This window comes from Periplaneta americana, chromosome 5 (assembly GCF_040183065.1).
Source record: "Periplaneta americana isolate PAMFEO1 chromosome 5, P.americana_PAMFEO1_priV1, whole genome shotgun sequence".
NCBI lineage: Eukaryota > Metazoa > Arthropoda > Insecta > Blattodea > Blattidae > Periplaneta > Periplaneta americana.
Genome location: NC_091121.1, coordinates 107,037,787 through 107,064,236, shown reverse-complemented (window position 1 = coordinate 107,064,236; position 26,450 = coordinate 107,037,787). Strand labels below are relative to the sequence as shown.

The 26,450-nt window shown below is 35.5% G+C and overlaps 1 protein-coding gene across 3 annotated transcripts in view; it reads left to right on the top strand.

The window, feature by feature from the left end:
* Positions 1 to 26,450, top strand: part of ssp3 (short spindle 3) — a 383,163-nt gene that overhangs the window by 57,294 nt on the left and 299,419 nt on the right. For all 3 annotated transcript variants that reach the window (XM_069826376.1, XM_069826375.1, XM_069826377.1), the window contains exons 12-18: positions 7,069 to 7,185; positions 7,964 to 8,073; positions 9,604 to 9,838; positions 11,370 to 11,602; positions 15,982 to 16,171; positions 16,732 to 16,844; positions 19,655 to 19,778. In XM_069826376.1, coding sequence (XP_069682477.1) covers positions 7,069 to 7,185; positions 7,964 to 8,073; positions 9,604 to 9,838; positions 11,370 to 11,602; positions 15,982 to 16,171; positions 16,732 to 16,844; positions 19,655 to 19,778 — 1,122 coding nt within the window. The remainder of the gene's footprint in view (positions 1 to 7,068; positions 7,186 to 7,963; positions 8,074 to 9,603; positions 9,839 to 11,369; positions 11,603 to 15,981; positions 16,172 to 16,731; positions 16,845 to 19,654; positions 19,779 to 26,450) is intronic.

The following is a 26,450-nucleotide window of genomic DNA, read 5'->3' as shown; positions in this document are numbered from 1 at the left end:
ACAATGCCAATGCAATTCCTGATTTCTGGAACACAACATGCATCTGATATGGCGAGGTTCAAACTGTGAGAAGCACAATGGACATATAAAGCGGCAGGGCATTCTTTAAGAATAAAGGCCTGGGCACCTTGAAACTGTCCACTCATTGCACTTGCACCATCATATCCTTGCCCTCTCATATATTTCAAATCAACATTAAATTGAGTGAGGCTCTCAAGAATTGTTCTAGCCAAATTTATTCCAGTTGTCTCAGAAACTGGAATAAACTGTAGGAATTCTTCTCTGATGCTATCATTTTCAAGGAAACGTACTGACAAAGAAAACTGTTCAGTCCCACTGACATCTACACTTTCATCAGCTAAGATAGCAAAACATCTTGCCTCATTCACTGTCACTACTATTTGGCTACGAATAATATAGTTACAGGCTGATATAATTTCATTTTGTGTTTTCCAGCTTATGTAACTTGCATTTTTTCCACAGATTAATAGATGGCTCTTTAAGTTATCATCTCCTGCATCAACACGCTCCCTTAACAAAGCTCTAAAATTTCCCTCATTATGATTTGGTGGATTTTCCAAATCAAAGGAACCGAAGTCCTTATGCCCACGTAATGGTATGCCTTGGCGGCCACAAAATATAACGGTTTTAATTATCGGGAGTATCCTTTGAACATTTACATTCCCTTTCTCTCTTCGTGCTTTATCAATCTGCAAAGAAACAGGCAATTCGTTATCTTGTTCGATAGATTTTAATTTAGTGTAAGTATCCACAGAATTCAGGTGATACTGTAACTTTTCATGCCTGTTAAATGTTTCACATGCATGTTTCCAATTGTCAAATGGCTGATTCACTAACCTTCCTGTTGGTGTAGCTTTGTGCATTCCAACCTCTTGAGGTGCAAACAAAACACAGTATTTACAAAATGCACCGTTTTGTTTGTCTGAATAAGCTAACCACTTCCATTGTTGGAGCCATCTCTTTTGGAAACTGAGGTTTTTTTCTTTCTTTCCAACTGGTTTTACTGGGAACTTGAAATTCTCATTCGGCACCCAAATGGAATGTAGTGTCTCAAATTTCTCCCTTGATGAAAGTGCTCTGTTAACAAAAGAACTTATATCTTTACCACTAGAGTCCACATTCAGTAATACCGATGTTGGGGTTGATGATGGCGATGCAGACTGTTCAAGAATACCTATATTGGCATCATGTTGTAGGTTAGGTACAGTCTCAATATTGCACTTAGCCACCTATGATGGAACCGAGCTGAAAAAAATGGTAATTTTATGTTTTTGCATTGTGGGCACTTGTGCTAATACTATTAAGTTAATATATCACATAACAGTTTTCACAACTTCACATTAATAATTCTTCAAGACACAAATACTTGGAAAAACAAACACAGACCTGTCAAATGCTGCCAACACTTATTATAATCAATGATAGATACTTTGGCAACACTGAACTCAATCTGCTAAGCAGTGATGACAACGTGATCGTTGAAACACAGTGAGTACAGAATTGTGCATTCTTTGTTGGCTGATGGCACTCGGCTACGTTTTCAGCAGCAGAGCGCTCTGGCTACCAACGATTATAGTAGGATGCCATTAGATGGACTTGGCTAGCAGGAAAAATCAGAAGTGTTACGTACTGTACATGGACGTGAATCATTTCGGTGAAATTAGAGTAAACGGAATTATATACTATCAACGCTTAAAAATTCAGTAAAAATGTTACAACTTTGAGGGGGGGTCCGGACCCGATGGACCCCCCCAGTGGGTGCGCCCTTGAATTCGATCATAAAACGGTACAGGGAGACTGGATCCATCACACCCCAGAAAAAAGGAAACTGTGGCCGGAAAAGGAAGACTTCACCTGCAGATGATAGTTTAATTGTCAGGAAAAGTAAATTAAATCCTAGACTAACTGCTGTTGACTTAACCCGCGAGTTAATGGCTACCACTGGGGTGAATATTCACGTCACAACAGTGCGGTGTAGGCTTTTGGAAGCTGGACGAAGGGCTCGTAAGCCTATTAAGAAGCAACTGCTAACCCCTGTTATGTGCAAAAAACGCTTAATGTGGGCAAAATTACATCAACACTGGACAGTGAATGACTGGAAGAATGTACTTTTTTCCGCTGAGTCTCATTTCGAGGTCCACGGCCACCGTGTTTCTTACGTACGGAAAGGATCTGAAAAAGTAACAGCAGCTCATCTCCAACCAGCACCCAAATACCCCCCTAAAGTAATGTTTTGGGGTTGTTTTACACATGAAGGGCCTGGAGCATTAATACCTATCAAGGGAATGATGAATTCTGACAAATATATTCACTTATTGGAAACCAGAATCGTACCCCAGCTGCAAAAATCATTTGCGGATGGCAGAGGTGTGTTCCAACAAGACCTGGCACCATGCCATACGTCTCGAAAAACTACAGAATTCTTCAACAAGAAGAATATTCAGGTACTCCCCTGGCCAGGCAACTCACCCGACATCAACCCCATTGAGAACTTGTGGTCAATTTGCAAAAGAAGATTGCAAAAAATGGATTGTTCTACAAAGGAGAAGATGATTTCTGCCCTCATTGGTGTATGGATTCGCGTTGAAGAAATGAAGAATATTTGTGGGAAATTAGTGGAATCCATGCCAAATCGTCTCGGAGCTGTTATTAGGAACAAGGGAGGCCACATAGATTACTGAGGTATGTCTTAGATCCTTTTTTTATCCCGATTGAGTGTTTTTGCATAAGTAATAACGTTGTTCGGATTAATTTGCACGCTATTGTATGTATATATGTATATATGTATGTATGTATGTATGTATGTAAACAAACTTCCCCTAAAATAGGGGTTGCCCTGAAGGACAAAGTGTACCAAATATACAAATATTAGTAAATGCGTACAATTTTATGAAAATGTTTTCGTGAGAAATATAATAATAATAATATTATTATTATTATTATTATTATTATTGTTATTATTGTGTTATTAATTTACTTTATATATGTGATTTCTCAGACGATAGACTGAATATTTTAAAGCTATCAAAGAAACTGTCTTGGCCAAAGAGGATTCAAGATTGAACTCTTTACAGAAATTAATAAATTTTTTTTTTGTAATCGTGCCTCTAGCATCCACTAATAACCCAATAATTTCAATAGTTTGTAACTTATACATATGTAAATAATAAGGAACAGTTGGACTATAAATTTGATTCTTCTCATTGATGATATCTTCTGGTTGAGTTGTATTCAATTCGAAGCAGATAGTAGGATCTATTATAAAACCTGTTGTGTTGTTAAAGGCTAATATGTCAACCTGCCGACAGCTTCCTGTTTCCGATAGACCATGGATTTCTTCATAGGTGGTATATCCCTTATCGCGAAGAGCTTGAGTGATTGCGAATCTGATTTTGTGATGCCTAGCATTGTGTAATGTCTCACCATGCGGGCAAGACCCAAGAACTTGGGCGAGAGTTTCTATCTCGTTGAAGCAGTGGCGACAACAGTTACTGTCCATGGATCTGCCCGGAATAGCGTGTACAGCTGCAACATTACCTACCACTTTTATAGCATCCCTCCATTCACTGCAGCTCAGTTCTTCATGATAAGTGATCCACCAGTTTGTGGCAGGATGTTCCGCGAAAAGGGAAACTCCTTTCCCTTTTTGAGAAAGCACGCTTCATTTCTGAAATTCTAGATCTCTTAGTGTAGCTCTCATTTTCCTTGAATCAAGAAATCCGTCTCAGATGTTAGTGAGACTGTCATCGTATGTTAAATTTAGTCTGGTTAAGCAGTGTACTTTGTTTTCGTCTATTGGGCTCTGGTATTTAGAATATAGGGATTATTTGATTTGTATAGTGTTTTCAGAGCATTAATATGCAGCAGAACTGCTTCCCATTGAGACCTGAAAAGTCCCAAGCCTTTAAATTTTCTGGAGCTGTAAACCATAACCGTTCCTTCAAGTTTACAAAATCTCTTGTATGAAATTGATTAATTTAGAAACACTGTGATACTGTCAGATTGAAAGTAGCTTTCCTTGCTACAGCATTAGATATAATAGCAAAAAACCTCAGTGCAGAGATTTGTTTTTGGTCCAGATACTCATACAGCAGCCACTCTGTGAACTGGCACATTATTGTGTGTTGTGAGCAAAAACCATGTGTCTAGTTTATAACATTCGAGCTTTTTTATGAACAGTTTCCTTCTACCTTCAAGATGATAATCTCCAGTGACAGTTGCAGTAGGTGGGACAAATTTTAGTTGGATAAAAGCTTCATTTTCCTACAAGAAAATCAGCATTGTCATGATTTTCTATTTCGAAAAGACAGTTTTTTCACTTTCTGTGACATTTTCGATTTTCATTCTACTCTGCCATTTCGTTTAAGATTCGATGTTTTATTGCCTGTCACAATTGATTGCAAGTATTTGGTGTTTCTTTAAGCCTACATTTTGGACTAAAATCTTATATACGATTTCTTTATTCACACTGAAATCATCTTCCAATGTTCTAAAAGCTACATAAAATGTTCACTTTGCTCTTTTTTATTTCCTTTTCTGATTAGCTTTTCGTTTTGGTTTGAAACTACTGTTCATGTTCTTGACTCATTTTCCAGGTCTTCTTGGCCTTCCTTAAGGCCAGCACTTGTTCCCATGAGCTTGTTGCATCAATATCTTGGATGCAGTTTTACTAATATTTACAGAGAAATTGACGTTAGTTGTTTGCTCAATTTCTGACATAGGTTTTTCAGAAACAGAAAATAAACTTAATATAGGTCAGTCATAATATCGTGTTTAGTACTATCAGAACAGTAAGAAAGAAGATTTCGTGTCATATTTTCAGCATTTAAAGTTAAGACCGTACTTAAAAAAAGTCAGTCCTGAGCTATGTGTAGTGATGATGCTAATGTTTGATGTCAACACTTTGTTAGAAGAGTATGTGTTAACGGGCTGTCCATATAAAACATTTTTTGTGTAATAGTCAACGAATTTTTTCTGTTTTCAATTTTTACAAAGAAATTTATATGTTAATAAAGGTGAATTTTTGTACTTTTTACTGGAATAATAATGATAGTTCATTTACACGTAATTTAAAGGAAAATTTACTGGAATAGTAATGATGTTATTTTTTTTCGAGTCATTAGACGTAATTTAAAGAAAATTATGATTTAAGACACATTCTGTATCTGTGATATAGTGCAAAAAAAACAAAAGTCTCGCACCATAATTTATTAAAACCCATTGGTAATTTTCTCGAATTGAAGTTTGACCATTTTATTAACAATTTTTCATATAAAACTATTCAAACTTAAACCACTCATCTTCAGTTAGCACGTAAAAGTATTTTTCTTCACTTTAGGTAACTAATTTGACCATAGCATGAAGTCATTCCTCAGTGATTGTTCTTAGAGAACTCTGGGATTACACTACATACATATTTATCAATTAAAATTTGACATCAACGAATTTTACATTGATGACTTCAGAGATCCTGAAATATAGTAAAGTGTTAAACAAACATGGAAAATAACATAGGGTAATTAAATAATGGATTTTTTATTCATCTTGAATTTGTCTTTATCATTTTAAAATTCTTATTTATTATATTTTACTTAATTTTTTTACTGAGAAAAATATAGGTGAAGATGTAGAATCTTTAATGAATTCCTGATTATGCCTAATATAATATCACATAACCAAGTGAGAAGACCTGCAGATCTTTTAAATATGGCCACGTTAATTTTGAAACTCCTGTCCAGCTATAAAAAAGTAAACCAATGACTGTCCATCTGTCTAGTGATAGGTTATATCGTTGTGATAGATATGGGAAACAAGGCTCGTAAATTGTTTTACTCTTTGCCAACTTCTGTTGCTTGATTTAAATCCCTCTCAACACTAATTGTTGTGTCAATAACAAAGACTTTTTTCTCGCATTTGTTTATAGCAGTGATATCAGCTCTCTTAAAAGACCCACTTCCATAAAAGCTTAGTCAACTTTCCACTCACTGAGTCCATAACAGCCTACTTTCACTCCCAAAACATTTTCCAGTAAGAAATTGCTTCATACTGGGTAACAAGTGAAATTCAAATGGCACTAAGTCTGATCTGTAGGAGGATTTTCAAAACCTTCCCATTGAAACTCAAGAAGCATCTCTTTCATCTTCTTGGGCAGCGTGCAGGCTGTCATTATCATGGAGAAGACAGATTTCGCGTTATAGCATGCTCCTGTGGTGGATTAGCATGGGTTTAAGAGTTCCACAGTAGGTATAATGGTTGCATCTCTTTCCATGAAGCTGATGAGTGAGACACCTGTATTATCCCAGAAGATGCTATGATATTCTGTGCTGACAGGGTTTGTTTGAATTTTTGCAGCACTTTTTGTGATTGAGGGTGATACCATCCAAGAGATTGTTTTATGTTCTCGGAAGAGAGTGTAAAATTCATCTCTCGTTACCTGTAACAATTTGGGCAATAAACTTGTTGTTATCTTGATAGTAATGCTTCAAGAACATCAGTGTGAACAACCATTTGCTGAGTTCTGTGTTCATATATGAGCAACCTTGGACCCATCGCAGTGCTGCAGTTCTTTACCTGTTGTGTGAGTCTGCTTTTGATGAGAGAGGTCTGGCCAGCTTTCTCTAGATCATAAACGTTTATCCTACCTTTTTTAAATGTCATGTATCACTTCGTGACACTGGGCTCGTAACATCTTCTCCATAGACTACAATAAGTCTCTGAATATCAATATATCTGATGTTTTCAGCATTCAGAAAACGAATAACTGGTCGAACTTAGCAATTGGTGAGATTTTCAATCCACGTGTTCATTTTGAAACATCATCATAAATCATAGATGAATAATGCACACACGAAAACCATTCTTGGTAACATCTAACACAGTACTGGGTCTGGCTAACCTTAACTCAATGCTTGTCATTCATTTGTTTAGATGCTGTGTGTAAACATTTGTTACTGTCCGAACAACCCTTGTATATTAATATGGCAGCAATTCTCAATATCTTTACAATGTAAAATAGTCCTTCAGAATTGTGTAATATTTATTATTTAGGAACAAGAAGAACGTCTCCAAGGAATCCAGGAGGAAAGACAACGGAAACAGGAAGAGAAAGCTGCGAAAGAAGCTGCAGTAGAGGAAAGACGAAGAGTGTTGGAAGCAGAGAGACAAGTAAGCTTATGTAAAAAAGAAAGAAAATAAGTACCTATGTAAATGCAAATTACATTACTTTACTCTCGTTAAATTTGACTATATTTGTCCTATTACTTAGAGAAATATTTTTTTTTATGTACTTGCGTACTTTAAACTTGGACTTTCACTTTGAGAGAGGAACAGAGTTTAAGGGTGTTTGAGAATAAAGTTCTTAGGAAAATATTTGGGGCTAAGAGGGATGAAGTTACAGGAGAATGGAGAAAGTTACACAACGCAGAACTGCACATGTTGTATTCTTCACCTGACATGATTAGGAACATTAAATCCAGATATTTGAGATGGGCAGGACGTGTAGCACATATGGACGAATCCAGAAATACATATAGAGTGTTAGTTGGGAGGCCAGAGAGAATAAGACCTTTGAGGAGGCCGAGACGTAGATGGGAAGATAATATTAAAATGGATTTGAGGGAGGTGGGATATGATGATAGAGACTGGATTAATCTTGCTCAGGATAGGGACCGATGGTGGGCTTATGTGAGGGCGGCAATGAACCTCCAGGTTCCTTAAAAGCCGTAAGTACTTGAGTGCTGACTAGTTGTGATAGCTACACAATCAATTTTAGTCATGAATCTAGTAATCTTTATGTGTTACGTGTTTTTATTCTCTTAGAATTCAATAATGGTACATTTGTTTAATGTAATGAATCAAGCTTGTGCATATAATAGATGAAGCATGTTCATACTTTGTGATTCATTTAATGAAGTGGATTTACTATGTAAAATTTTTCTTTCAGGAAAGACTAGAAAAGATGCAGGAAATGAGAAGAAAGAGAGAAGAAAGAGTTGGTAGAAAACAACAAGAAAGAGAAAAAGAAAGACAGGAATTGGCTAGGGAAAAAGCCAGGTAATTGTTATTAATGAATTAATGGATGTGCTTTTAAAACAATGAAGCCATTGTAATTGAAAATTAAAACATTACTTGTATAACAGAAATAACTTATTTTTTAACCATGTTGAGTCCGATAAGTTGTATGAGTAATCAAAGTTTATTACTAATAGGCCGTCAAAACTTACCTAATTCTATTACAAAATCACAATGTTTTTATTTTAGCAGTTAGATAAGTTTTGACGACCTATTAGTAATAAACTTTGATTAGGAATAACTTACTTTATGCTTTTAGTGAAGAGGAAGTTTATAGTTAATGCCTTATGTTAGATTTCATATTTTGTTCTTCCTGCCATTGCCTTCTCTCTGTATTTTATATTTCAGCTAATGATCCATTATTGCTTTCATTGAAACTGTCTAATAATTATATTATCGGGACTACCTGTGTAATGGTAAGGTGGTATATAAATTATGGAATAAAGAAAAGAAGATGACTGTGTCTAAAGTTGCTTCCATAATTTAGTACTCATTTGAAAGGGGACTAAATGAATCTCAAAGCGATTGTGGAAATTATGGTGAACAGAAAAATTCCTTGCTTCTTTTTGAAATTGAATTTGCACTTACTTATTCAACCAGATAAACCAAATTGGCTCAAGAATACATTTTTAACACTACTTGTCTTTGATAGGTGATATCGTATTCTAAAGTTGCCATTATTTAGCAAGTGAAATGTACTATTTATTCCCTGTCACAAAAAATATTCAGGTCAGTTTTTGGATATTCCTTAAAGAACATTGCAGCACAAAATTATCGGCCATTTTAATTAAAAAAGTTTACGAAATTCATGAAATAGGTTAGGATAAAATGCATAACTTTCACTTACATTTTAGTATGTTAAATAGGATCAACTTCTTAATACTGAATCACTTATTTCACAAATAATAATCAATTTAGTTGATGGACAAAAATCCGATATACAAATTTGATTGTTGTTTTGAAATGTGTCATAGTCATGAACATTGATGAAATGTCAATTCTTAAACATTCGATATTTGTCAAGACATTTGATTGTAAAGTAGCCACGTTCAATTAGTAGGCGAGCGGTGTCAAAGAGGACGCAAGCTTTGTAGTTTCAATAATTTTAATTATGTCGTGCTGTCCATTGTCGTCAAGTCTTTTGAAAGCCGCTCTAATATTCCATGCGGAGTGTATGGACGGAAGCTTTGTAGTTTCAATAATTTTAATTATGTCGCGCTGTCCATTGTCATCAAGTCTTTTGAAGGCCGCTACAATATTCCACGCGGAGTGTATATATATATAAACCAGAGTTGCAAATTTTAGCAGTATGTCTTGTTCCATGTTATATTAATATATAGCAGCAACAAACAAGACGTGACAACGTCGCATTTTCATTTTATTATCGGTGCATGCAATAAAGACCTACAAATCTTAAAAGGAATGCCGCTGCCTAATAATTAAACGAGGCTACTTTAGCTGGTGAAAGCAGATACAGTATATACATTGCAACATTAATTCCACTCTATATAGAGATCGTGAAGAGAGATTATCAGCACTACATGCAGCACAGTTGGCAACTCAAGAAGAACTTCAGAAGAAGATTCAACAGAAGCAGGAGGAATCTGCACGCCGACATGAAGAGAATATAGAACACATTCGACAGAGGGCTCTGGAGTCCAGCATTTTGCGGTGCTCTACAGATGACGTGGCACCTCGACTTGCTCCCTATGACACACAGAAGCTTTGTGAAGTGTGTAATGTACTGGTGAGTACATTGCCCCAATTGAGGCATAATATAAATTTTATCTCTAGCAAAGGAAATGTTTTATATACAAGACATGTAGTGTGCAGTACGCTGTGTATCATCTGGAAAATTTACAAAGAAGTTGTAACAACTGAGTATCAAGTGTCGGTTTCAAAATTTTGATATTGGTATTTGGTATCATGTATTGACAAAAAGCAGTATTGTCCCATCCCTACAACAAATGACCCAGAATTCAGGAGGCTAAGCCTGATGATAATCAAGGTGGTTTGTTGATAATAGAGCAGGTTCTGTTTGGGTTGGTATTTACAATTTTTTTAGGTATTCTTTGTTGTGATTATAGTTTTCTAATTATAATATACTCCACCAATTGTGTTCCTTTCTTACGTATTTCACTTGATATGGAAGTATTTTTTTGCCGAAAATAGTGTGTCATAGACAACAGAATGAGCGCTAATTTAAAACACACATTTTAAATACCTAATTCGGCCATCCATTGTTGTTGTGTAGTCAACTGTTCGAAGACAGGTTTGAACCAATAAGTTATCACTCATGAGGTAACTAAGCCAGGAAATAATGAGATAGACATCCACTGTTATTAACTATAAATGCTCAGAAATGAAACAGAGGAAATTCCATTGGCTTTGATTTTCGTGATTTTACAAAGGAAGTAGGTGAGATTGTGTGTCTTCTGCTGTTATTCAGGGTTGGAGCTACTCTGTTTTTTTTTTTATAATCTTTTATTGAATCTTTAATTTCGCAACTTTACATTTAGTATGACCATCTAATTCTTTGTATTCATCTATCTGTTCTGGAGCCACCAGCATAGCTCAGCCGGCTAAGGCGCTTGCCTGCCAATTCGGAGTTGCGTTTGGGAGTGGGTTCGATTCCCGCTAGGGCTGATTACCTGGTTGAGTTTTTTCCGAGGTTTTCCCCAACCATAAGGCAAATGTTAGGTAATCTATGGCGAATCCTCGGCCTCATCTCACCAAATATCATCTCGCTATCACCAATCCTATCGATGCTAAATAACCTCGTAGTTGATACAGCATCATTAAATATCCAAGTAAAATAAAAAATTTATCTGTTCTGAAAATCTAACTATGCACATATGCAGATGGAGCCTATTAAGTGTACTCGCATTGGAAAGAAAATCATATTCTTGGTTTCCTCTGGAACTTTCTGAGAGAAGAGAGAAAAGTAAAAAGCTTCCTGTGTTTTCTTTTTTCTTTAATTAAGAATTTTTGGCGAATTGGGACATTTGCCTCTACAACACCACCTCTTTCCCAGTTATGTCCCTTTTGTAGATTATTTTGCTTGACATAAGAAAATTATTATATTTTATTCTGAAATATAAATATAACTATACTACATTTCTACATCTACGTATAGTCAGAAATATCAGAGAGCATTACTAATTTTATGCATTAAGTTTTTTACTTGACATTTGTATGATTATCTTACTTTTAGAATAATTAACAATAATAATAATAATAATAATAATAATTAAATGAGTCATTGTTTTCATTTTCAGATTGGTTCAGAAGTTTATTTGTTAAGTCATTTGAGAGGTCGTAAACACCAAGAAGCATTGCAGCATCAGCATGAAGGAGTAGATCCATCAAGAGAAGATCTTGCATCATATAATATAAAACATATTGTTGATGCGCCAGCTGATAAGATAGATCCTAAAATAGCTCTAGATAAAGAACGACAAAAGGCCTTGAAAAAGCGCTGTAAAAAAATAAGACTTCGAATGGCAGCAAGGTATGTTGAAAATTATATAATACTCTTATGCTAATCTAACAACCCTGAAACGGTTCCTTATGGAGTAGAATAACAGAATTGTTGTTCTAATATATTTTTTATGAGTTCATTCCATCATGTAAAATCATTAGAGATACCAGCATAGCTCAGTCAGCAGAGGTATTCAGCTGCTGATCCGGAGCTGTGCTCAGGTGTGGGTTTGATTTCCTCTTGGGCTGATTACCTGGTTGGATTTTTCCAGAGGTTTCCCCCAAAAATACTCACTGATTGTCATAAATTCAATCAATGCTAAATAACCTAGTAGTTGATATGGTGTTGTTAAATAACCAAGTAAAAAGAAAGCATTAGATGAGATGTGAAGAATACAGTTACAAGTTTGTAGTCTGTTCCATTCTGCTTTGTGGGTCCAAGTTTTCATATTTTCCTTGATTTACATGTTAAGATAAACATATGGTGAGATTGTCGTGACAAGTGTCAGAATAACTCCAACTTCCATAAAGATAGCACAGGGCATCACATTGACAAGAGCAAACTTTGGAATTTATGGCGTGCTCACTGATGAACAGGATTATTTGTGTGTCATACAGAATGTTTTGCTGCATTTCTCTTTTGAAAGAAACCATATCAAGGATTTCATTACTTTCTAAAATTAATTGGCTTCTGCCAGTTTTGTACTCGTAAATCTGGTATCTGTTGGAAAGGTCGGTAACCATTTGATGACCAAGGGTTAAAAATTTAACATATGAAAAATGACGTCATTAACTTAAGGTGACAGTACAGGAGTAATATTTTGAACACAATATTTTATATTTTTTAGTTATTTATTAAGGACATCAGCTCAAAGAATCTGAGTGACCACAAGAAACCTGAATACAATAAACAGTACAATTTAATGTGTTATTTGAAACATTAAAAAAAAGAAAGTTAATTGTTGAAGGCAAATATAAGTGAACTAATTGAAATAGAGATGATGATGTAATATTTGAAGAGAATCTTTGACAATAGACATTACATAATTAAAAGAAATGTGAAGTTCCTTGAGATAATTCCATGTGAATTTTGTAATAGAACCTCTACTGCCAAACAGCAAACTAATGAGAGACCATTGATTAAGACGGATTTTGTACTTTTGAGAAAGATAAGGCAAACAATGTTTATTTATATAGACTTCTTCTCAATATCAACCTTATACCTGTTTTTTTTAAGATGGGACATGACAGGAGTGTTGCAATCGGAAAAACAACTGAATGTCACATAGCGTGACAGACCTGTTGCTATGGTAACAACAGTTGAGTTGCCAAACTTGCCGTTCCCACGTGGAAAGTGCTTAACCCATTAATGCCCAGCGTATGATTAAAAATATGGGGTGAGAAATATTTTTTCATTCAATTCCCTTTGACTTCAAGTTAACAATTTTTTTCATGTAGGCAGTACATAGATGTGGTTTAAGATTCAGGCATTGTTGAATGCTCTGTGATCGTTTCTCTTGTCGTTATGAGGTTTTGAGTTTGGATCTTAAAGAAAAGAAAACTTTGATTCGAATAAAGGTACTTATTTTCAATATAAATTGTATCATGAATTATGAAACTAGTGCTAATATTACTTGTTAGGTATTCGTGAATAATTCAGGCCATTTGATGTACATGTATCTTTGTATAGAAGCATAGCAATTTCAGTTTCTAAATATGGTATGATATATCATACGCTGAGCAGTAACGATATCATTTTCTGTATATTCTGTGAGATGAATTCTCCTTGGAGCATGTGTGAAATGGACGCCAAAAAACCTACAAACTATAAGCCTAGAGTAGAGGTGTTCAAAAGTGAAGTTTTAACTCCAACCCCTGGAAAGAGGTGAAAGGGGTATACTATGGAATACTGACGTATTACCCCTTCTGCGCAGGGTGAGTGAGTAGGCTACTCGAGACAGTGGTGACATTTAGCTTACTGTTGTTTATTACTCACACAATTGGAGAAACTGTAAAATATGCCGTAATGAATGATTATCCATATATCATAGGATCAATGGAAGACATGTATCAATACCTTGGCATTTTGCTTTTGTCTGGATATCTCTAATTGCCTTCGCGAAGAATGTACTAGGAGATTCGTCCTGATAGCCATAACATTCTGGTTGCAAACTGTATCACCAGAAACAAATTTGAAACAATCCATCATTTTCTTCATTTCAGTCACAATAACACAATTGACAAGAATGATAAAATATACAAACTTAGGCCCCTCTTCAATCGTCTAAATGAAATGTTCCAGAGCATGGTTGACATTGTTCCAAATTCATATTCAGTTGACGAAGCAATGGAACCATATTTTTGTCATCATAGTATCAAGCAATTCATACGATGAAAAACAATCACATTTGGGTATAAGCTTCGTGCTTGACGACGCCTGCAGGGTACCTTATAAAGTTCGAACTGTATACAGGGAGAGTTGAACGAGGACCAGGGGTGACTCTAGGAAATGCTATTACATAGATGCTTTGTGTTGGATTGCTACCTGATGATAGTAAACTGTTTATAGACAATTATTTCACTTCCTTTGGATTATTGTAAAAATGTTCAACAGTAAATATCACGTGCTTTGGAATTATAACAGCTGATAGAATTGAAAAGGCACCTCCAAAGAGGTACTTGCCATGCCATCAAAGACACATCTAGTAATCTGACAATGCTCAGGTCACTATAGCAACAAATGCAGCAACACTAGATGTAGTTTCTTTAGGCTCATGCTCACGGTGGAGAACTAAAGATAACAGAAAAATCATTGTTCAACAACCGAAAGTTATAAAAATGTATAATGCGTGTATGGGTGGTGTGAGCGGAATCTATCGACTTCGACTATGGTCCAAGAAATGGTACTGGCCACTTATCAAATTTTATATCAACGGATCAGTAGTTAAATTGTGGATGCTGTACAGACAATATCAGAAGGCAATATCTTTGCTGGAATTCACAAGACAAATTGTAAAGCCATTGCATGCAACACCACTAATGGGCATTTCTAAGACTGTAACACCTAAAGGAAGAAACCAAGTTCTCAATGAAACACGTTATTATAGACTTGATCACCTAGTTGTCTGGTAAAGCACTCGGCGCAGATGTGCTTACCGTGGGAAATGTGCTAAATTTTGTTGCGTCAAATGTAATGTTGATCTTCATCCTGATACTTGTTTTCTAAAATATCATATAAAATGAAGAATACCGAAAAAAAATGTTGTTGAAGTATCTAAAATAATAATTAAAGTGATTAGACATAGACATATAGTGTCAATATTAGTTCAAAATTCCTTTCTTACATTGTAGGGGCCTATTAAGTATTTGTATGAAACTGATACTGTAACTGCCCAGCGTATGTTATATCATACAGGTCATATCTACTATACCGGAAGAGACAAAATTGTAATTTTTGTTTATTTGTACTCAGTAAGGTGTAACAACTATAATATTATAAAATTATATGATTATGAATTCCTTTTTTTATCTGGGCATTAATGGGTTAATAGGTCTCTTGGCGACATTTATTGTCCACACAATGTTAGCATTGGTACGTTTTGTATTTGATTCTCTGTCGATTTTTGTATTGTTTTCTTACCTTCCCGTCAATTGTCAATGAATGTTTTAACATCTGCCATCTTAAAGTCAATTGGTGGCTTGCATCAGCTGGCAGCGTAGTAGTCCATACTGGCAACATAGCACTGTAGTTCTAAGTTCTGCCGGTTAACTGTCATGTCCCATCTTAAAAAAAAAACAAGTATAGTGGCCTGATTTCGGTTCCTTTTGAAATGCTTAGTAGGGTCAAGAATAAGAGCCCATTTTAAGTATCTGTTAATAACAATGATGTTTGCCCGTCTAAAAGAACCATTTGATGATAGATAATGTACGCGTACTTTCTCATGATTCTCCCAATTTAAAGTTTCTAACAATGTCGCCAAAGCATGTCATACATGATTATGTCTAGCATTGATCAGTATTCGCCTTTAGGGTACTGTCCAAGCACGTATCCAAGTAGAAATTTTTCAGATTGTGACTAATATTTGGGTTAAACTCGTGCATGTTTCTAGGACCAGCCTTGGTGTATGTAATATGTTAAGTGTAACTCTAACACTACCAGTACATGAAAGCTATGCTTGTTGTTTCGAAACTTGCCTAGAGAATGAATGTTTGTCAATTTACCAATTGTCTTGTGTTCTCTTGAGTGGAAACCTAATATCATGGTAATACCAGTTTATGGGTGTCCAAACAAGTCTGCATAAAAGTATGTTAGAACTAGAAAAATTTCATATATGGTTTTACACTCTCATACACTATACTACCATTGAAGGAGAACAGTATAATTATAAGATTGAATGATTTTATTTTCAGAGGGCAGGAGTATGAATCAAAGCGAGATATCACTAATAAAATAGAATCTCCTAACAAAGCACGTATTCAAAAATGTCTTAGAGATGTTGAAAAACAGCACATAAGTCAGGGAAAAGGTCAGTGGCCAAATACTGCAATTACTTCACTGGAACGAGCTCTTGGTGACATCAATCGTATACTAGACAGACAGGTAAGTAAACATATGTTATATAACTGTTATATACAAGATGTTAAGGAAATAGGTAAACATATTTATTTGAGTCACAGAAGTCAATAAAAGAAACAAGAAATCCATTATACATTTTGGCATTAAAATAATAAAATGTTTTTAGCCTAATTATTATCTTCAAAATGTTGACTTCACAGTAAACGAATTGAGAATGACTGACTGATTCATGGAAAGTCTTCCAAATATAAAGTATATTATCCCTTCCTGCAGGAAGCCTAATACTGTAGGCGTTTAAATTTTGTACTTGTTCAAAAAACATGCTAAGTCAATATACTGCTATCTGCTGGATAAACCGTTATAGTGAGGAACAAATTGGAGATAAATTTTGATTTCTTTTTATTTTCTCTATCATCTGTCAAAATCTTTGCACTTGTTTTCCTAATACTCTGTATTTTTATGAATAGTCTGTTTTTGTTATCACATTTTAAAAGAAACTGTTCAGTTTATTATTCTTCTATTCTTATTCTTTTTGACTGATTTATAAGATTGGAAATACTAATATCAATTAATTTCATTTCCAGAATGTACTAGATCAAATGGCTTTTCAAGCTTTGAATGGCTTTTCAACCTTGTCCAATATTTTGAATTTGGCGCTGGACGTTCCACTTAACATGGCACCTTATCTTCCTCAGAAGTAAGTTCTTTTTTTACATACAGTAGAATCCCTCGTATGCAGCAGCTATGGTACAAATTCAGTGCTGGATAATCGATTTTGACAGTTAATTAGAAAATAATTTTTCGAGTTATTTAAAAATACAATAGTACTCTCTTGTAGAGGTGCTGTTATATTGCTGCTGCTGTTTCTAAACCTACCTAGATCGTTAACTGGTATATTGGAAGCTTTAGGGACTGAGGCCATAAATTAACTGTTCTGGCATTTGTCAAACAGGCAGAAAAGTAGGCTATATATTACTTACACAATAGCTGTTTATGCACTCAAATGCATTTCGTGATAATATCTCATTCACTATCTGTACATAGGATAGCATATAACAGAAGTCTGTGGAGCCAGCACAGGTTCCTGCTTGCTTTAAAAATGGTGGCTTCCAACCTCACATTCTGATTTGTAGCTAGTGATCTCGGTAGGTTTGAAATCTGTGCTCTGTGCACCCGAAAAGAGCACATGATATCAACATTTTGTGACATCATCACTCTCAGTATGTATACTGCACATCTACCATATATAGCATATAACAGAAATCTGGAGATGGAACACAGGTTCTTGCTTGCTTTAAAATTGGTGGTTTCTGGCCTTAGTTCCCAATGTGAAGTTGACAATCTAGAAGGCTGCTGTTTTTTTTTTCTTCTGGGCACATTGATTATACTGCCATGCCTCATTAAAAAATGTTGTTGTTTTCTAATGCCAGGCGTTTGACAATAAAGTCATTTGACCTCTTGCACTCCAGTATTTTTCAAAGATATTATGTAGGGCCCTACTTCAAAGATTCATTGCCACTAAATTCAATAACTCACTTTCTAGTCACAGACATACATATCGAGGTCTACCTCATGGCGCTGTCCTCAGCACAACTTTATTCAATATTTATGTAAATGACTTACCCTCCCTATTAGAGGAATCAAACATGAAAACAGCTCTATTTGCAGATGATATAGTTTTGTGGACTTCCGGATCTTACAGACATAGAGACAAAATTCAAAATTCTGCTCTTAAAGCTCTAACTCAACTACATGAATAGAATACATCAAATTTGATGACACTCAGTTTAAGCAAAAGTAACTACCAAATATTTTCACTTGGTAAAAAAGAAAGAGAATTCAATATCCAATACAATGGCCAACACCTTCCTAGGACTTATGAATCCAAATATCTTGGAGTTATTTTCGATAGTAAGTTAACATGGAGCAACCATTTGAAATACATTTCTGAAAAAGCTCGTAAAGGATTCTCCCTTCTAAAAAGACTAGCAGGAAAGAAATGGGGATGCTCTAGGAATACTTTGAACACTACATACAAAATGTTTATACAGCCAGTGCTGACATACTGTGGAGAAATTTTAATTACTTCACCTTTCATAAACGAAATAGAATATGTTCAAAACCAAGCTCTCAGGCTCATTACTGGTGGAATCAAAACAACTCCAATAGATTCTATGAGATTCCTCACTAATATTAACAGCATCAAAATGACAATAGAAGAAAAAGCACTGATTCAATATGAAAAACTTATCAGATTACCAGGAAACAATTGGCATTCATACAGTCCTCACTGTAGATTGAAAACTCAAAAAAGTTTCATATCCATGGTTCTAGAATTAAAACAGAAAATCAATATCCCGAATTTAAAAGAAAACTTACAAATTAAACCAAACCCTTTAACTCTATTAAATATAGAATATAATCTAAATTTAACAGAAAAAATACTGAAATCAGAAGTAAGCACTGAAATAATGAAACAATTGTCTTTAGAGACAATTAATATTAGATACCCTCCACAAAACTGGCTTCATTTATACACCGATGGATCCTTGATCTCCAGAGAACAAGGTGCCAGTGCAGGTGTTACGTGCTGTCTCTTCTCACTTTATAGATCTCTTGGATATGGAACAACAAGTTTTGATGGAGAAATCATTGCAATAAGTGAAAGTCTCAGGAATCTTCTATTTCACATCAATAAATTTAAGAATGCAGTTATATTGTCAGACTCCAAAGCAGCTATTCTATCAATAGTCTCTAAACACATACCTTCATCTCAAACAGCAGAAATAACTAAAATGCTCTCTCAATTAATATCACTCAATAAAAGAATTATATTCCAATGGATACCATCCCATTGTGGAATCCTGGGAAACGAGAATGCGGATGCACTAGCAAAGAAGGGGAGCACTGCTACTTACAGACCTGTTATTAAATCTACATATTACTCTGTGAAAAGATTTATTAAATCTACATACTTAGACTTCAACAAACAAAATTTGATAACACAATCCCAAGGGAAAAAAATGGAACTCTCTGCATCATAATCCACAGTTAATTCCCGATTTACCACGAAAATCGTCTGTAGCTGCATTTAGATTGGCAACAGGCCATGATTGTTTGGCCAAATACCTGCGTAGAATTGGAATATATCAGTTCCCTAACTGCCCATTGTGCAACTCAAACTAAGAAATGGATTTGGAACACCTCAAAATCTGTGCTTCAGTGACTGACCATGATAATATCTTTGAAAAGTATTGGAGTGCAAGAGGTCAAATGACTTTATTGTCAAATGCCTGGCATTAGAAAACAACAACTACTTCAGTTTGTAATTTATTTACTGACTCTTTCTCATATTTTCATTTTTTCTTATTCAGAAGTACCGTTGCTTTGGAAGTAGTGATTATTTGGGTGCTGGATGCGAGAGATTCCATTATGTAGCTAATGATTTCTTTCAAATACTGAATGCTATATAATGTTAAATTCTTAATTCTTACATTGTATTTCTAGGTGCTTTGTAACAACTTGCACCACATATAATTTGGCCTGTCGAAACCATGCTGTAAACTCGAAGTATGTTCTGTTCAGCAATAAAGTCAGCACAATACTGGATTTACTCCTCCATAGACTCACGGTATGTTGATCATTGTTATATTGTGCATGACGTATCTTTATCATGTTCCTGCATGTATATAGGTGTGTGTTTTATTAATATTATATGAGTATTCTCATACTTCTTCATGTATGTGATTTGAGCATTCAATACTGTCAGTGTCAGAATTTTCTTTGTAAAGTCTAGGGTTCTGTTGCCATTACATATGTTGTATTATATCTCTGCTGGTGATTAACCATTGAGTTTCAAATGGCTTATTTTAATCTTGGGCGTAATAGTACTGAAAAAAAAGATACCTAATTGCCTTCATTCCAGTGCTCTGGTCACTGCTTGCCTAAGTATAAGCTGGGCATTTAGACTTACTTTTTCTCACAGATTAGTACAACCTTTTGCTTTTGCTCTTCCCTCTTCACAAACTGCGATGCAGTACAGAGGCAGAGATATATACAAAATCAGCAAGTTTGTTTTCTTAATATTGAATTTAATTATGATTATTGTATATTTAGGTCTACCTGTAATTTATTTTGAAATGTTTCTTCTCTCTGATGAAAAGGTAAATGCAGACAAAATGTTCGTAAGTTTTTTCCGGTTTAAAATACACAAGCAGAGTTTCTTGTGAGTTTAATTGTGAAAAAACGCAACTTCACCATAGTATATTAATTGTATTTTATATTTGTTAATTCAAGACTTCTTTACTCTGAGTATACTAATGGAATTTTAGTGCCACCAGATTAAGTCTGTGCGGGAAAATATGCGAGCCATGCTTTCCCTCATCCCACTAGCACTTCTTACCCCTAATGCAATGGTGTGGGGGGTGTTCATAAACTTGTTTAGGTGAGTCTTACGATACAAGAATTAAGTAGCCTTCAGCCTTGAGTAGATAGTTGTTGTTGTTTTCTAATGCCAGGCATTTGACAGTGAAGTCATTTGACCTCTTGCACTCCAATATTTTTCAAAGATATTATCATGACCAGCCACTGAAGCACAGATTTTGAGATGTTCCGAATCCATTTCTTGAGTAGATAGTGGTCACCCATTTGGCACAGCATGTTATATGCTCGATCTTGCTTTCCAGTCACATGACAGAATAAGAACTTATGGAAGGAAGTAGCTCAACTGCTCTCCCCAACCATGTGTTGTTAATTCATAAATCAATATTCCAAGTTAGTATGGGCAACTAATTTTTTTTATATTTCCACACATGGCACAGGATTGATGTTTAAAGCAGAGAGAGAAAAAAAAGAAAAGACTGGAGCTTATCGGAATGAGATAAACTACTACGAACATTTTGTGAGATGGTGTTAAGAAAAGATGCTGCCTATTTTCCCATCACATAGTATAATAGTTTTGGATAATTTGCCTTAATACTTATGAAAGAAAATAAATCACTATCGTGGTAAGGAATTAAAACACTCAGACTTGACATAAAAGAAACAACATTTTAGATGATGTTAGGCTACAGTGAAGAAGATGGAATTATTTGCATTCGTAAAACTCGTCAGTTTTCTCAACTTGAAAATTGAGGTTTTTCTTTTGCTAGCATGGTCATTTTGATCAGATCGCTATGAATATAGATATTTGAAATATTTGAAAGACGAGGGTGACACAGACAAGTTTCTAGTCAATTTGGCCCTGCTTGCTCGCACACGCCCTTACTATATGTTAGCTACATGAAAATGTGAGGTCCATCATTACATGTAAGAAATGCTGTGACGAAATATGTATCATATGTTAGCTGATAACTGAAAGTTGACGTGACCTGTCGTTAACCATATTAATTTAGTCTTCACATAATGGTCGCAGCATATATTTTCACGCCAAAAAAAAAAGTAATAAAAATGCGACGATTATGCGATAAAATAGGTAGATTTTACTGTGTTAATTTGTAATCCTGCTTTTATTTTTCATTATTTGATCTCTTCAAGTTTTTTCGAATTGAAAAATTCTTCTAATGATATATTAACCACTTTTCAGATAATTAGTAATATCATTGAAGGCAGATGATGATCATCCTGAAATATTAGTATATCCATATTACAGTTTTGTAAAGGAATGTCAGAGCATCTGCTCTGCGTGCTCATATTACAAACAATACAAATTCAACAAGGTTCACTTTTCAGCATGATGAAGTACAATCATCGCTCTTAAGGAAATATTGTGGTGGTTCTTGAGAGCACGCAGGACAGACGCTTTGACTTCCCTGGTTTAGTATAACTAGAAGTGATAATTTTCGCTTTGCATGATTGATTCATTCGTTCGCTCGTTCTTTCGTTTGTTTGTTCATTTGTTCATAGTTTTCTGCCCAAGAACAGATCTTTCACTGCAAACTCAGTATTCTCCAATTTTTCCTATTTTCTGCCTTCCTCTGAGTCTCCACATACGATCTAGTTATCTTAATGTTATCTATCATCTGATATCTTCTTCTGCCCCAAACTTTTCTCCCGTTCACCATTTCTTCCAGTGCATCCTTCAATAGGTAATTTATTCTCAGCCATTGATACAACCAATTCCTTTTCCTCTTGATGTTCGTATATGAAGGGTACACTGGAATAATGATAAAGGTCCATTTTAGAAAGTTTCGAGAAAAAAGAATTTTAAAGTTCAAGCACTTAATACTTTGTTATGTGTGTATTTAATAGAAATTGACGTAGTGGAATGTCAAGAACGATGATTTCTTATTACTAGCTAGACCACATGATAGTACTTCTTTTCCACTATAAGATAGCATTATTAACTCAATTTCGATTTTTTATGGACCTTGATCGTTTTTCCCGTGTACCCTTCATATATTAATTTGTTTACTGAGAACTTATTTATTTGACTGTATCAAACACCTGTTAATGGCCTATATGAGATAATGGAAAAGAGGAGTCGATACCACTCTTGTGCCTTGCACAAATGTAGCCAGCAATTTTGTTCCACTTATAATTATTTTCAAGAGTATGCAGCCATTCTGCTCTAGCAAATGGTGTACCACCTGTTAGCTTAGTGGAGGTTTCAGATAAAGTTTATTAACTCTGGTTTATTTGTACAATGGCTGAAGTATTTCATTGCATATGCAAGACCATCAGTTGAAAGGAAAGTACTGCTTGTTCTCGACAGACACATCACAGATTCCAAAAACCTGGAAGCATTCACACTAGCCCGTGAGAATGGTGTTTTAATTCTGCAGTTGCCAGGACACACAACCCATAGTTTACAGCTTTTAGACGTTTCAATTTCAGTTCTCTTGAAACTTACTGCAATGAAGCAATGAAAAAGTGGTTGCGCAGCAATCCTGGTAGAACAATATTGCATCTCGAGGTTGCAGTTCTGCTTGGAGAAGCATATGCAAATGCTGCATCAGTGAAGAATGGTGCGAGTGGCTTTAAAGCCACTGGTATATGGTCAGTAGACTGCAATGTTTTTCTATGTCCGATTTTGCTGCAAGTGACAATTTAAATACTGACCCAAAGCAACCTGGAAATGTGAGGATAATGTCCCCCTCATTGGTGAATTTGCAAATCATGCCCCAAAATGCAGTACAGAAAGATACTACTATCCCAGTGAACAGTTAGGAAATTGTGCCATCCACAAGCTCAACACTTGTTTTCCAGTTGAGCAATTAAGTCCATAAGCCCAGTCTCTAAATCTCCTGCTGCTTAAATAAAAAGGAAAAAAGAAACAAAGGAGCTCAAAACACTGCTGTAATTACATTCGGCCCATACAGAAGGAACCTAGAAGAACAGAACCAAACAGGACAACGAACTCGAAATTAAGAAACCAGTGCAAAAGCAAACACTGTAGAAAGAAACAAAGAAAGGAAAGGAGTATTGAGACCTAAACAACTGTTTTCTTCAGAAAATATTGTCGTTGATGTAACAATGGACGACTAGTACTGCTTTTATGTGATGGACACTTATGTAGAAGATATTGTGAAGTAATCTGTGTGCGCAAAGTGGGCTCATGAAGTATGTGGCGATGTTAGTAAAGATGGTGAAGTGTGTTTTGTATGTGACTTCTGTAGCAAATGAGCACTTCAGAACTGAAAGCTGTTGCAATCTCAGTGTACATACAGTATTGTATTCTGCTACTTCATGATGGTATTTCAAATTGTTAAATATTTTAATGAATATAAGATATTATCATTCATTTTTATTATACATTTGTTAAATTTGTTTGTCAATTACATCAGTTGCTTTTCTATGCGGATGACGTGAATATGTTAGGAGAAAATCCACAAACTATTAGGAAAAGCACGGAAATTTTACTTGAAGCAAGTAAAGAGATAGGTTTGGAAGTAAATCCGGAAAAGACAAAGTATATGATTATGTCTCGTGACCAGAATATTGTACGAAACGAAAATATGAAAATTGGAAATTTATCTTTTGAGAAGTGGAAAAATTCAAATACCTTGGAGCAACAGTAACAAATGAGGGGCTTAGAACAAAATGCAGGTAAGTGACGGAAACCTAGTTTTGACGCAATTACAGTTAAAGTTCTACAGGCAATGAAATATTATACACTAGTTTGGTGAAATGATGCCCATATAGCAGCACTGCACAGTGTGATCACATACCTGATTTTATCCCAAAGAAACATCCTTTTGGGCTATCACAACACGCACTTACCTAATTGTTTTTAATAATGTCACTTACCTGCTTTTTGTTCTAAGCCCCTCAAATATAATGATACTCGGGAGAAAATTAAATGCAGAATAAGTATGGGAAATGCCTGTTATTATTCTGCTGAGAAGCTTTTGTCATCCAGTCTGCTTTCAAAAAATCTGAAAGAATTTATAAAACAGTTATATTACCAGTTGTTCTGTATGGTTGTGAAACTTGGACTCTCACTTTGAGAGAGGAACAGAGGTTAAGGGTGTTTGAGAATAAGGTACTTAGGAAAATATTTGGGGCTAAGAGGAATTCAGTTACAGGAGAATGGAGAAAGTTAACACGACACAGAACTGCACACATTGTATTCTTCACCTGACAATTACGAACAGTGTGGAGTAACGGTTAGCGCGTCTGGTCGCGAAACCAGGTGACCCAGATTCGATTCCCAGTTGGGGCAAGTTACCTGATTGAGGTTTTGTCCGTGGTTTTCCCAAACCCCAGTATGAGCAAATGCTGGGTAACTTTCGGTGCTGGACCCCAGACTTATTTCACCGGCATTATTACCTTCATCTCATTCAGACGCTAAATAACGTAAGATGTTGATAAAACGTCGTAAAATAACCTACTAAAATAAAAATAAATAATTTGGCACATTAAATCCAGACGTTTGAGATGGACAGGGCATGTAACATGTAGGCCTATGGACGAATCCAGAAATGCGTATGGAGTGTTAATTGGGAGACCAGAGAGAAAAAGACCTTTGGAGAGACCGATATGTAGATGAGAGGATATTAAAAAATGGGTTTGAGGGAAGTGGGATATGATGGTAGAGGCTGGATTAATCTTGCTCAGGATAGGGACCGATGGCGGGCTTATATAAGGGCAGCAATGTACCTCCGGGTTCCTTAAAAGCCACAAGTAAGTATATGTTTCAAATGTCATGTTTTAGTTTTTGAAGTTTCTAATTAAAAAGTGAAATAGCTCAAAATAAGTTTGGAAGCTCTTAGTTTGCTGTTTTCCATTTAAAATAACTACAGTGCGATTTTGGTAACCTTTAGTGCGATTTAGGCAACTCGTGGTTTATATCGCCCCATTCGCAAGCCATTGATTGTTTGATTGTAAAATAATTAAATTTAAAAAAACAGGATCAAGTTTCAAAATCTGTAGACAGTTGGATTCTGAAGACAGAATATGCACACATTCATTCTTCTTTCCGAAAAAAAAAAAGACTGAGAACTGTTGGGATATAAGCAACCTCCGCGTATATTGCGTGCAGTGTTTTATATTGTTTCATTTGAAGTAGAAATTTAATTAATATAGTCATTGTAATTTTTCTTTTAGCCTGTTCTTGGAGAATTATTCAGTTTTGTTTTTACTTAATTTAAAGCTTTACCTACCACGAATCTGTTTTTTATTTGGATTAAAGAGCATTGTAACGAAAAAAAAATTCTTTTCACTCGTGAGTATCTCTAAGATTAGACCAGTTCTTATTTCATGTAGAACAGAGTCTTGTACGGAACAAGTTCCCCTTGTCTGTCTCGTCTCATCCCCGATAAATGTACGGTAAAAGCTCTGTAGAAGAGACATCTCATCTTCTGTCTCTCTCGCTCCTGTCCTACTCCCCTTTCCCTTTCCCTCGTTTCGGCTAATGCATCTGCGGTGAAAGCGTTCTCTCCCTTCCTCCATCCAAGCCAATATCCTCTCATAAATATCCCAAATGATATTTCCTACTCGGACGGGATGGGCGGTTCCCGGACCTATTGCTGCTGGAAGATATGGCAGGTGACGCCGTTGTGCTCGCCTAGAGAGGGAGGAATTGTGACGCGACTGCGCGCCCGCCTCCACTCTGCGTGTCGTGGGGGAGGGGGAGATTCATTGTTTCGAGACAGTATCAGTGTTAGGCTGTCCTGGGAACTGATTTGCTTCTTTTATTTAATTCAGAATTTTTGTATAGCGAAGTTCATTATTCTGCTAATAAATCACCTGTAAGGTTTAGTACCCAAGGATTTTCTCAGGAGTACATAATATGCCTTTTTAATAATATAATTACCTGTGAGACACACACACACTATATATATATATATATATATATATATAT